The sequence below is a fragment of the Taudactylus pleione genome, unplaced genomic scaffold (genome assembly GCF_031769625.1).
Source record: "Taudactylus pleione unplaced genomic scaffold, aTauple2 ptg000587l, whole genome shotgun sequence".
Classification (NCBI taxonomy): Eukaryota; Metazoa; Chordata; class Amphibia; order Anura; family Myobatrachidae; genus Taudactylus; species Taudactylus pleione.
In genome coordinates this window covers 5,897,423-5,909,664 of record NW_028284989.1, presented here as the reverse complement: position 1 = coordinate 5,909,664, position 12,242 = coordinate 5,897,423, and the positions used below count along the sequence as shown (strand labels likewise).

The 12,242-nt window shown below is 42.8% G+C and overlaps 1 protein-coding gene across 1 annotated transcript in view; it reads left to right on the top strand.

Annotated features, from left to right (window-relative positions):
* LOC148481301 (signaling lymphocytic activation molecule-like) overlaps positions 1 to 12,242 on the top strand; it is a 106,449-nt gene that overhangs the window by 42,332 nt on the left and 51,875 nt on the right. Inside the window, exon 2 of the mRNA XM_088453763.1 lies at positions 10,493 to 10,813. Within this exon, the coding sequence (XP_088309889.1) occupies positions 10,493 to 10,813 (321 nt within the window). The remainder of the gene's footprint in view (positions 1 to 10,492; positions 10,814 to 12,242) is intronic.

The following is a 12,242-nucleotide window of genomic DNA, read 5'->3' as shown; positions in this document are numbered from 1 at the left end:
CCTGTATATCTGTGTGCACCTGAGTCTCTATATAAGAGACAGTGCTGAGTAATGTGATATGTGACACCTGTATATCTGTGTGCACCTGAGTCTGTATATAGGAGACTGTGCTGAGTAATGTGATATGTGACACCTGTATATCTGTGTGCTCCTGAGTCTGTATATAGGAGACTGTGCTGAGTAATGTGATATGTGACACCTGTATATCTGTGTGCTCCTGAGTCTGTATATAGGAGACTGTGCTGAGTAATGTGATATGTGACACCTGTATATCTGTGTGCACCTGAGTCTGTATATAGGAGACTGTGCTGAGTAATGATATATGTGACACCTGTATATCTTTGTGCACCTGAGTCTGTATATAGGAGACTGCGCTGAGTAATGTGATATGTGACACCTGTATATCTGTGTGCTCCTGAGTCTGTATATAGGAGACTGTGCTGAGTAATGTGATATGTGACACCTGTATATCTGTGTACACCTGAGTCTCTATATGGGAGACTATGCTGAGTAACGTGATATGTGACACCTGTAAATCTGTGTGCTCCTGAGTCTGTATATAGGAGACTGTGCTGAGTAATGTGATATGTGACACCTGTATATCTGTGTGCACCTGAGTCTCTATATGGGAGACTGTGCTGAGTAATGTGATATGTAACACCTGTATATCTGTGTGCTGCTGAGTCTGTATATGGGAGATTGTGCTCCTGAGTCTGTATATAGGAGACTGCGCTGAGTAATGTGATATTAGACACCTGTATATCTGTGTGCACCTGAGTCTGTATATGGGAGACTGCGCTGAGTAATGTGATATGTGACACCTGTATATCTCTGTGCTCCTGAGTCTGTATATGGGAGACTGTGCTGAGTAATGTGATATGTGACACCTGTATATCAGTGTGCTCCTGAGTCTGTATATGGGAGACTGTGCTGAGTAATGTGATATGTGACACCTGTATATCTGTGTGTTCCTGAGTCTGTATATGGAGACTGTGCTGAGTAATGTGATATGTGACACCTGTATATCTGTGTGCTCCTGAGTCTGTATATAGGAGACTGTGCTGTGTAATGTGATATGTGACATCTGTGTGCTCCTGAGTCTGTATATGGGAGACTGTGCTGAGTAATGTGATATTTGACACCTGTATATCTGTGTGCTCCTGAGTCTGTATATGGGAGACTGTGCTGAGTAATGTGATATGTGACACGTATATCTGTGTGCACCTGAGTCTGTATATGGGAGACTGTGCTGAGTAATGTGATATGTGACACCTGTATATCTGTGTGCACCTGAGTCTGTATATAGGAGACTGTGCTGAGTAATGTGATATGTGACACCTGTATATCTGTGTGCACCTGAGTCTCTATATAGGAAACTGTGCTGAGTAATGTGATATGTGACACCTGTATATCTGTGTGCACCTGAGTCTGTATATAGGAGACTGTGCTGAGTAATGTGATATGTGACACCTGTATATCTGTGTGCTCCTGAGTCTGTATATAGGAGACTGTGCTGAGTAATGTGATATGTGACACCTGTATATCTGTGTGCTCCTGAGTCTGTATATAGGAGACTGTGCTGAGTAATGTGATATGTGACACCTGTATATCTGTGTGCACCTGAGTCTGTATATAGGAGACTGTGCTGAGTAATGATATATGTGACACCTGTATATCTTTGTGCACCTGAGTCTGTATATAGGAGACTGCGCTGAGTAATGTGATATGTGACACCTGTATATCTGTGTGCTCCTGAGTCTGTATATAGGAGACTGTGCTGAGTAATGTGATATGTGACACATGTATATCTGTGTGCACCTGAGTCTCTATATGGGAGACTGGGCTGAGTAATGTGATATGTAACACCTGTATATCTGTGTGCTGCTGAGTCTGTATATGGGAGATTGTGCTGCTGAGTCTGTATATAGGAGACTGCGCTGAGTAATGTGATATTGGACACCTGTATATCTGTGTGCACCTGAGTCTGTATATGGGAGACTGCGCTGAGTAATGTGATATGTGACACCTGTATATCTGTGTGCTCCTGAGTCTGTATATGGGAGACTGCGCTGAGTAATGTGATATGTGACACCTGTATATCTGTGTGCTCCTGAGTCTGTATATGGGAGACTGTGCTGAGTAATGTGATATGTGACACCTGTATATCTGTGTGCTCCTGAGTCTGTATATGGGAGACTGTGCTGAGTAATGTGATATGTGACACCTGTATATCTGTGTGTTCCTGAGTCTGTATATGGGAGACTGTGCTGAGTAATGTGATATGTGACACCTGTATATCTGTGTGCTCCTGAGTCTGTATATAGGAGACTGTGCTGTGTAATGTGATATGTGACATCTGTGTGCTCCTGAGTCTGTATATGGGAGACTGTGCTGAGTAATGTGATATGTGACACCTGTATATCTGTGTGTTCCTGAGTCTGTATATGGGAGACTGTGCTGAGTAATGTGATATGTGACACCTGTATATCTGTGTGCTCCTGAGTCTGTATATAGGAGACTGTGCTGTGTAATGTGATATGTGACATCTGTGTGCTCCTGAGTCTGTATATGGGAGACTGTGCTGAGTAATGTGATATTTGACACCTGTATATCTGTGTGCTCCTGAGTCTGTATATAGAAGACTGTGCTGAGTAATGTGATATGTGACACCTGTATATCTGTGTGCACCTGAGTCTCTATATAGGAGACTGTGCTGAGTAATGTGATATGTGATACCTGTATATCTGTGTGCACCTGAGTCTGTATATAGGAGACTGTGCTGAGTAATGTGATATGTGACACCTGTGTATCTGTGTGCTCCTGAGTCTGTATATAGGAGACTGTGCTGAGTAATGTGATATGTGACACCTGTTTATCTGTGTGCACCTGAGTCTGTATATAGGAGACTGTGCTGAGTAATGTGATATGTGACAGCTGTATATCTGTGTGCTCCTGAGTCTGTATATGGGAGACTGTGCTGAGTAATGTGATATGTGACACCTGTATATCTGTGTGCTCCTGAGTCTGTATATGGGAGACTGTGCTGAGTAATGTGATATGTGACACCTGTATATCTGTGTGCTCCTGAGTCTGTATATGGGAGACTGTGCTGAGTAATGTGATATGTGACACCTGTATATCAGTGTGCTCCTGAGTCTGTATATAGGGGACTGTGCTGAGTAATGTGATATGTGACACCTGTATATCTGTGTGCTCCTGAGTCTGTATATGGGAGACTGTGCTGAGTAATGTGATATGTGACACCTGTATATCTGTGTGCTCCTGAGTCTGTATATGGGAGACTGTGCTGAGTAATGTGATATGTGACACCTGTATATCTGTGTGCACCTGAGTCTCTATATAGGAGACTGTGCTGAGTAATGTGATATGTGACACCTGTATATCTGTGTGCACCTGAGTCTGTATATGGGAGACTGTGCTGAGTAATGTGATATGTGACACCTGTATATCTGTGTGCTCGTGAGTCTGTATATGGGAGACTGTGCTGAGTAATGTGATAAGTGACACCTGTATATCTGTGTGCACCTGAGTCTGTATATAGGAGACTGTGCTGAGTAATGTGATATGTAACACCTGTATATCTGTGTGCTCCTGAGTCTGTATATAGGAGACTGTGCTGAGTAATGTGATATGTGACACCTGTATATCTGTGTGCTCCTGAGTCTGTATATAGGAGACTGTGCTGAGTAATGTGATATGTGACACCTGTATATCTGTGTGTTCCTGAGTCTGTATATAGGAGACTGTGCTGAGTAATGTGATATGTGACACCTGTATATCTGTGTGCACCTGAGTCTGTATATAGGAGACTGTGCTGAGTAATGTGATATGTGACACCTGTATATCTGTGTGCTCCTGAGTCTGTATACTGGCGATTGTGCTGAGTAATGTGATATGTGACACCTGTATATCTGTGTGTACCTGAGTTTGTATATAGGAGACTGTGCTGAGTAATGTGATATGTGACACCTGTATATCTGTGTGCTCCTGAGTCTGTATATAGGAGACTGTGCTGAGTAATGATATATGTGACACCTGTATATCTGTGTGCTCCTGAGTCTGTATATAGGAGACTGTGCTGAGTAATGGGATATGTGACACCTGTATATCTGTGTGCACCTGAGTCTGTATATAGGAGACTGTGCTGAGTAATGTGATATGTGACACTTGTATATCTGTGTGCTCCTGAGTCTGTATATAGGAAACTGTGCTGAGTAATGTGATATGTGACACCTGTATATCTGTGTGCTCCTGAGTCTGTATATAGGAGACTGTGCTGAGTAATGTGATATGTGACACCTGTAAATCTGTGTGCTCCTGAGTCTGTATATAGGAGACTGTGCTGAGTAATGTGATATGTGACACTTGTATATCTGTGTGCTCCTGAGTCTGTATATCGGAGACTGTGCTGTGTAATGATATATGTGACACCTGTATATCTGTGTGCTTCTGAGTCTGTATATAGGAAACTGTGCTGAGTAATGTGATATGTGACACCTGTATATCTGTGTGTACCTGAGTCTGTATATAGGAGACTGTGCTGAGTAATGTGATATGTGACACTTGTATATCTGTGTGCTCCTGAGTCTGTATATCGGAGACTGTGCTGTGTAATGATATATGTGACACCTGTATATCTGTGTGCTTCTGAGTCTGTATATAGGAGACTGTGCTGAGTAATGTGATATGTGACACCTGTATATCTGTGTGCACCTGAGTCTGTATATAGGAGACTGTGCTGAGTAATGTGATATGTGACACTTGTATATCTGTGTGCACCTGAGTCTGTATATAGGAGACTGTGCTGAGTAATGTGATATGTGACACTTGTATATCTGTGTGCTCCTGAGTCTGTATATAGGAGACTGTGCTGAGTAATGTGATATGTGACGCCTGTATATCTGTGTGCTCCTGAGTCTGTATATAGGAGACTGTGCTGAGTAATGTGATATGTGACACCTGTATATCTGTGTGTACCTGAGTCTGTATATAGGAGACTGTGCTGAGTAATGTGATATGTGACACTTGTATATCTGTGTGCTCCTGAGTCTGTATATAGGAGACTGCGCTGAGTAATGTGATATGTGACGCCTGTATATCTGTGTGCACCTGAGTCTGTATATAGGAGACTGCGCTGAGTAATGTGATATGTGACGCTTGTATATCTGTGTGCTCCTTAGTCTGTATATAGGAGACTGCACTGAGTAATGTGATATGTGTCGCCTGTATATCTGTGTGCTCCTGAGTCTGTATATAGGAGACTGCGCTGATTACTGTGATATGTGACACTTGTATATCTGTGTGCACCTGAGTCTTTATATAGGAGACTGCGCTGAGTAATGTGATATGTGACACCTGTATATCTGTGTGCTCCTGAGTCTGTATATAGGAGACTGCGCTGAGTAATGTGATATGTGACACTTGTATATCTGTATGCACCTGAGTCTGTATATAGGAGACTGTGCTGAGTAATGTGATACATGACACCTGCATATCTGTGTGCACCTGAGTCTGTATATAGGAGACTGTGCTTAGTAATGTGATATGTGACAGTTGTATATCTGTATGCTCCTGAGTCTGTATATAGGAGACTGTGCTGAGTAATGTGATATGTGACACCTGTATATCTGTGTGCACTTGAGTCTGTATATGGGAGACTGTGCTGAGTAATGTGATATGTGACACTTGTATATCTGTGTGCTCCTGAGTCTGTATATAGGAGACTGTGCTGAGTAATGTGATATGTGACGCCTGTATATCTGTGTGCTCCTGAGTCTGTATATAGGAGACTGTGCTGAGTAATGTGATATGTGACACCTGTATATCTGTGTGTACCTGAGTCTGTATATAGGAGACTGTGCTGAGTAATGTGATATGTGACACTTGTATATCTTTGTGCTCCTGAGTCTGTATATAGGAGACTGTGCTGAGTAATGTGATATGTGACACTTGTATATCTGTGTGCACTTGAGTCTGTATATAGGAGACTGTGCTGAGTAATGTGATATGTGACACTTGTATATCTGTGTGCTCCTGAGTCTGTATATAGGAGACTGTGCTGAGTAATGTGATATGTGACGCCTGTATATCTGTGTGCTCCTGAGTCTGTATATAGGAGACTGTGCTGAGTAATGTGATATGTGACATTTGTATATCTGTGTGCTCCTGAGTCTGTATATGGGAGTCTGTGCTGAGTAATGTGATATGTGACACCTGTATATCTGTGTGCTACTGAGTATGTATATGGGAGACTGTGCTGAGTAATGTGATATGTGACACCTGTATATCTGTGTGCTCCTGAGTCTGTATATAAGAGACTGTGCTGAGTAATGCGATATGTGACGCCTGTATATCTGTGTGCTCCTGAGTCTGTATATAGGAGACTGTGCTGAGTAATGATATATGTGACACCTGTATATCTGTGTGCACCTGAGTCTGTATAAAGGAGACTGTACAGAGTAATGTGATATGTGACACCTGTATATCTGTGTGCTCCTGAGTCTGTATATAGGAGACTGTTCTGAGTAATGATATATGTGACACCTGTATATCTGTGTGCTTCTGAGTGTGTATATAGGAGACTGTGCTGAGTAATGTGATAAGTGACACCTGTATATCTGTGTGCACCTGAGTCTGTATATAGGAGACTGTGCTGAGTAATGTGATATGTGACACTTGTATATCTGTGTGCACCTGAGTCTGTATATAGGAGACTGTGCTGAGTAATGTGATATGTGACGCCTGTATATCTGTGTGCTCCTGAGTCTGTATATAGGAGACTGTGCTGAGTAATGTGATATGTGACGCCTGTATATCTGTGTGCTCCTGAGTCTGTATATAGGAGACTGTGCTGAGTAATGTGATATGTGACGCCTGTATATCTGTGTCCTCCTGAGTCTGTATATAGGAGACTGCGCTGAGTAATGTGATATGTGATGCCTGTATATCTGTGTGCACCTGAGTCTGTATATAGGAGACTGCGCTGAGTAATGTGATATGTGACGCCTGTATATCTGTGTGCTCCTGAGTCTGTATATAGGAGACTGTGCTGAGTAATGTGATATGTGACGCCTGTATATCTGTGTCCTCCTGAGTCTGTATATAGGAGACTGCGCTGAGTAATGTGATATGTGATGCCTGTATATCTGTGTGCACCTGAGTCTGTATATAGGAGACTGCGCTGAGTAATGTGATATGTGACACCTGTATATCTGTGTGCTCCTGAGTCTGTATATAGGAGACTGCGCTGAGTAATGTGATATGTGATGCCTGTATATCTGTGTGCACCTGTGTCTGTATATAGGAGACTGCGCTGAGTAATGTGATATGTGACGCTTGTATATCTGTGTGCTCCTTAGTCTGTATATAGGAGACTGCACTGAGTAATGTGATATGTGTCGCCTGTATATCTGTGTGCTCCTGAGTCTGTATATAGGAGACTGCGCTGATTACTGTGATATGTGACACTTGTATATCTGTGTGCACCTGAGTCTTTATATAGGAGACTGCGCTGAGTAATGTGATATGTGACACCTGTATATCTGTGTGCTCCTGAGTCTGTATATAGGAGACTGCGCTGAGTAATGTGATATGTGACACTTGTATATCTGTATGCACCTGAGTCTGTATATAGGAGACTGTGCTGAGTAATGTGATATGTGACAGTTGTATATCTGTGTGCTCCTGAGTCTGTATATAGGAGACTGTGCTGAGTAATGTGATATGTGACACCTGTATATATGTGTGCACTTGAGTCTGTATATGGGAGACTGTGCTGAGTAATGTGATATGTGACACCTGTATATCTGTGTGCTCCAGAATCTGTATATGGGAGACTGTGCTGAGTAATGTGATATGTGACACCTGTATATCTGTGTGCTCCTGAGTCTGTATATGGGAGACTGTGCTGAGTAATGTGATATGTGACACCTGTATATCTGTGTGCTCCTGAGTCTGTATATTGGAGACTGTGCTGAGTAATGTGATATGTAACACCTGTATATCTGTGTGCCCCTGAGTCTGTATATAGGAGACTGTGCTGAGTAATGTGATATGTGACATTTGTATATCTGTGTGCTCCTGAGTCTGTATATGGGAGTCTGTGCTGAGTAATGTGATATGTGACACCTGTATATCTGTGTGCTCCTGAGTCTGTATATAAGAGACTGTGCTGAGTAATGCGATATGTGATGCCTGTATATCTGTGTGCACTTGAGTCTGTATATGGGAGACTGTGCTGGGTAATGTGATATGTGACACCTGTATATCTGTGTGGTCCAGAATCTGTATATGGGAGACTGTGCTGAGTAATGTGATATGTGACACCTGTATATCTGTGTGCTCCTGAGTCTGTATATGGGAGACTGTGCTGAGTAATGTGATATGTGACACCTGTATGTCTGTGTGCTACTGAGTCTGTATACAAGAGACTGTGCTGAGTAATGTGATATGTGACACCTGTATATCTGTGTGCAGCTGAGTCTGTATTTAGGAGACTGTGCTGAGTAATGTGATATGTGACACCTGTATATCTGTGTGCACCTGAGTCTGTATATAGGAGACTGTGCTGAGTAATGTGATATGTGACACCTGTATATCTGTGTGCACCTGAGTTTGTATATAGGAGACTGTGCTGAGTAATGTGATATGTGACACCTGTATATCTGTGTGCAGCTGAGTCTGTATATAGGAGACTGTGCTGAGTAATGTGATATGTAACACCTGTATATCTGTGTACCCCTGAGTCTGTATATAGGAGACTGTGCTGAGTAATGTGATATGTGACACCTGTATATCTGTGTGCTCCTGAGCCTGTAAATAGGAGACTGTGCTGAGTAATGTGATATGTGACACCTGTATATCTGTGTGGACCTGAATCTGTATATAGTAGACTGTGCTGAGTAATGTGATATGTGACACCTGTATATCTGTGTGCAGCTGAGTCTGTATATAGGAGACTGTGCTGAGTAATGTGATATGTGACACCTGTATATCTGTGTGCAGCTGAGTCTGTATATAGGAGACTGTGCTGAGTAATGTGATATGTGACACCTGTATATATGTGTGCTCCTGAGTCTGTATATAGGAGACTGTGCTGATTAATGTGATATGTGACACCTGTATATCTGTGTGCACCTGAGTCTGTATATGGGAGACTGTGCTGAGTAATGTGATATGTGACACCTGTATATCTGTGTGCTCCTGAGTCTGTATATAGGAGACTGTGCTGAGTAATGTGATATGTGACACCTGTATATCTGTGTGCACCTGAGTCTGTATATAGGAGACTGTGCTGAGTAATGTGATATGTGACACCTGTATATCTGTGTGCTCCTGAGTCTGTATATAGGAGACTGTGCTGAGTAATGTGATATGTGACACCTGTATATCTGTGTGCACCTGAGTCTGTATATGAAGCACAACGGAACTTGGAATGAAAAAGGCTGCGGCCTCTACATTGTAGCACTTCCTATACAGATTCAGAGGCTCAGTCACACACAGATATACAAGTCTCACATATCAAATTAATCAGCACAATCTTCTGGTGCGTCCTGGTCGCATCACATATTGCGATTTTAGAAGCATTTTTAGCAAAAAAAGACGCAAGGCTCTAGCAGAGTCTCGCTGGACCCGGCGAACCCAGAGGGGCTTTTTAGAGCGACTGCAACAAAGATGGATAAGGACACATCTATATCGTGTTATGGGGCATGGTGGGAATTATAACAATGGCGACAGAACAATGTGATTCGGTATACGGCTTCATTATATTTCACAGCACCGCAGCCTCAGTGGCCATACTTAAATAAAGTTAAAAGGAAGACTGCGCTAGCCAGGGGCTGCTCGATTAGAAGATGTCCCAACAGTTGGTGTGTCTGTTGGTGCCACCTTGAGCTTTGCTCAGATATGCAAAGTAAGCATTGCAGGATCCATAAGAAATCTCATCTGCGCATGAATAGCGTCCACCTTTGATTTGGGCCTTGTGATTGGTGTTTAGCTGCATCTGCGACGCGAATAGAACAATTTTAAGAAAAAGAAGCTATATTTCTCTGAGCGGCTGAGTCGGGCCGGGCATCTCGCGCTATATGGCGTATAGACACGTAGGGGGTAATTCCAATTACAAGTGAAGGGTGCAAATTTCCGTTGCCACGGAGTTTAAACGCCGGCAACGGCAGCCCGTGTCGCACCCATTGCCTGGCAGGCCGAATGCCAGATTCGCTAATAAGTGCTCGCTACCCTATGGGCTAGAGAACACTTTTGAGCAATATCCCGTTGCCGTGTAGCGCGGCCGCTTCCGCAAAGATTCGGGTGGGCGAATGTATTCGCTCTTAGTTGAATTCCCCCCCTAACTGTATGAGGACACATATGTATATTGGAAATCAACCTTGAGAAAAAAAACTTATAGGGGTTGCATAGTAATCTAAACAAGGAGAGCACAAAATGATCACTGTTTTTTTTTCCTTTTTAAATGAAGGTAACTCGGCTCTATGTGGAAAGAAGATCAAGAAACTGTATGGAACCCTCGGACACTCTCTAGATTTTGTCCAACTGAATCTAGAAGCCGGGTCTGAAAGCCTTGTAATTAGTACGGAGAATGGAAACCAACGAATGAAAAAGCTGCGTTACGATCTCAAGACTAAAAAGGTGGCTCTGAATGAAAGTAGATTCCAATACAATGAAAGCAATTCCACAGTCTTTCTCCAGCAGCTACAGAGGGGAGATGAAGGAGTGTACGAAATAACACTTGAATCCAGTAGAACAGATTTTTTTTGCAAATTTGATCTCAAAGTTTATGGTAAGATCTATGGAAATGTAAATGCAGAAAGTGACCCAGATGGCAACAAAGAGATGTATGTAGGACATTTTATGGGTTGGGTACGGGATTCCGGTGGTCGTGATGCCGGCAGTTAGAATACCGACAGCGGCACCCCGATAGTCAGAATCCTGACCCAATTAGGTTAGTCTCCTAACCCTCCCCCCAACCTACCTTTCCCATAGCCTAACCCCTAAACCTCCCCCCTTCAGCCTAACCCCTAAACCTAATACTTACAGTTGGTATACCAATGGTCGAGATTCTGGCGTCTGGAGTCATACTGCTGTCAGGATTCCGGCGCCGGTATTGTAAATGTCGGCACCCCGATCACCGGGATGGTAACTACATACCAATGTTATCATGGAAAAGTGGTTATAGCTCCTTGTGCTCAGAGACTTTGTGTGTAACCAAACATAGGAGTCAGTCCTATTAGGTGCAATGACCTTGCGTGTGCAAGTCATCGTGGCAGTGGCCATACTTTACAGCAGCCCAGATTTGCCTAATGTTGTTCGCAGCCCCATAGGGCTCCGAGCAAAATGATGCGAATCCAGGCTCGAGTCGGGTAGCGAAGGGTGCTGTTGCTGGCGTTTAAACGCCATTGCAACTGCACATCTCACCCTTTGCACCTAATTGGAATGACCCCATTGAAAAGGCTGCATCAAAAATCAGGGCTGACTCAAAGATAATGCGACTAAGATGATTGCCGTAGGCCAATGTTAAAATCCCAATTAGTAGTGTAGGTCAATGGGTTAAGAAGATTGGTTGATAGAGCTTTCTATTGTTATCGTGCTTGAACAAATGGTTTGGACAGGACCGGATTACAGTTTGTGGCTGGCCCACAAAATAATATATTGACAATGTTATTAAAGTAGAGATGAGCGGTTTGGTTTTGGCTCGGATCTTCCTGCCAAGTTTGATCTCAGAACGAGGCAAAACTTTATTTTTCATGGACATCTGTGAATAGCATTTCCCTGCATGGCTAATTGAATACTCCCCCTTTGTGCTTCTGTAAATTATTTTTGGTACGCCACCCCCAGTCTCTGTCTTGTATTGTGCTCTCAAGTCCCCTCCTGTATGTGTTATGTGTTCCCCTCCTTTGAGGCAGTTAGCTTATCGTCCTCATGTCTTGTGTCCCTCTGTATCTGCTCCTCCGACTCCAGTCATCAAACGAATAGTAACAAGCTGCAGGGCCAAGAGTATTTGATACCAATATTCAAAAATATACCATAAGGCTTGATTGAAATAAAAAAAAAGTATATAATATGAAAAATATCAATAAGATAGGGGTCACAGACAAATTCAGTAAACAATAATAATACCAAAAACAATCGAATCACTTGAATAATTGAGGGCCACTCATAAGTCCAATGTTAATGATATAATTGAAGGCTAATAGCCTTACACATTTGGA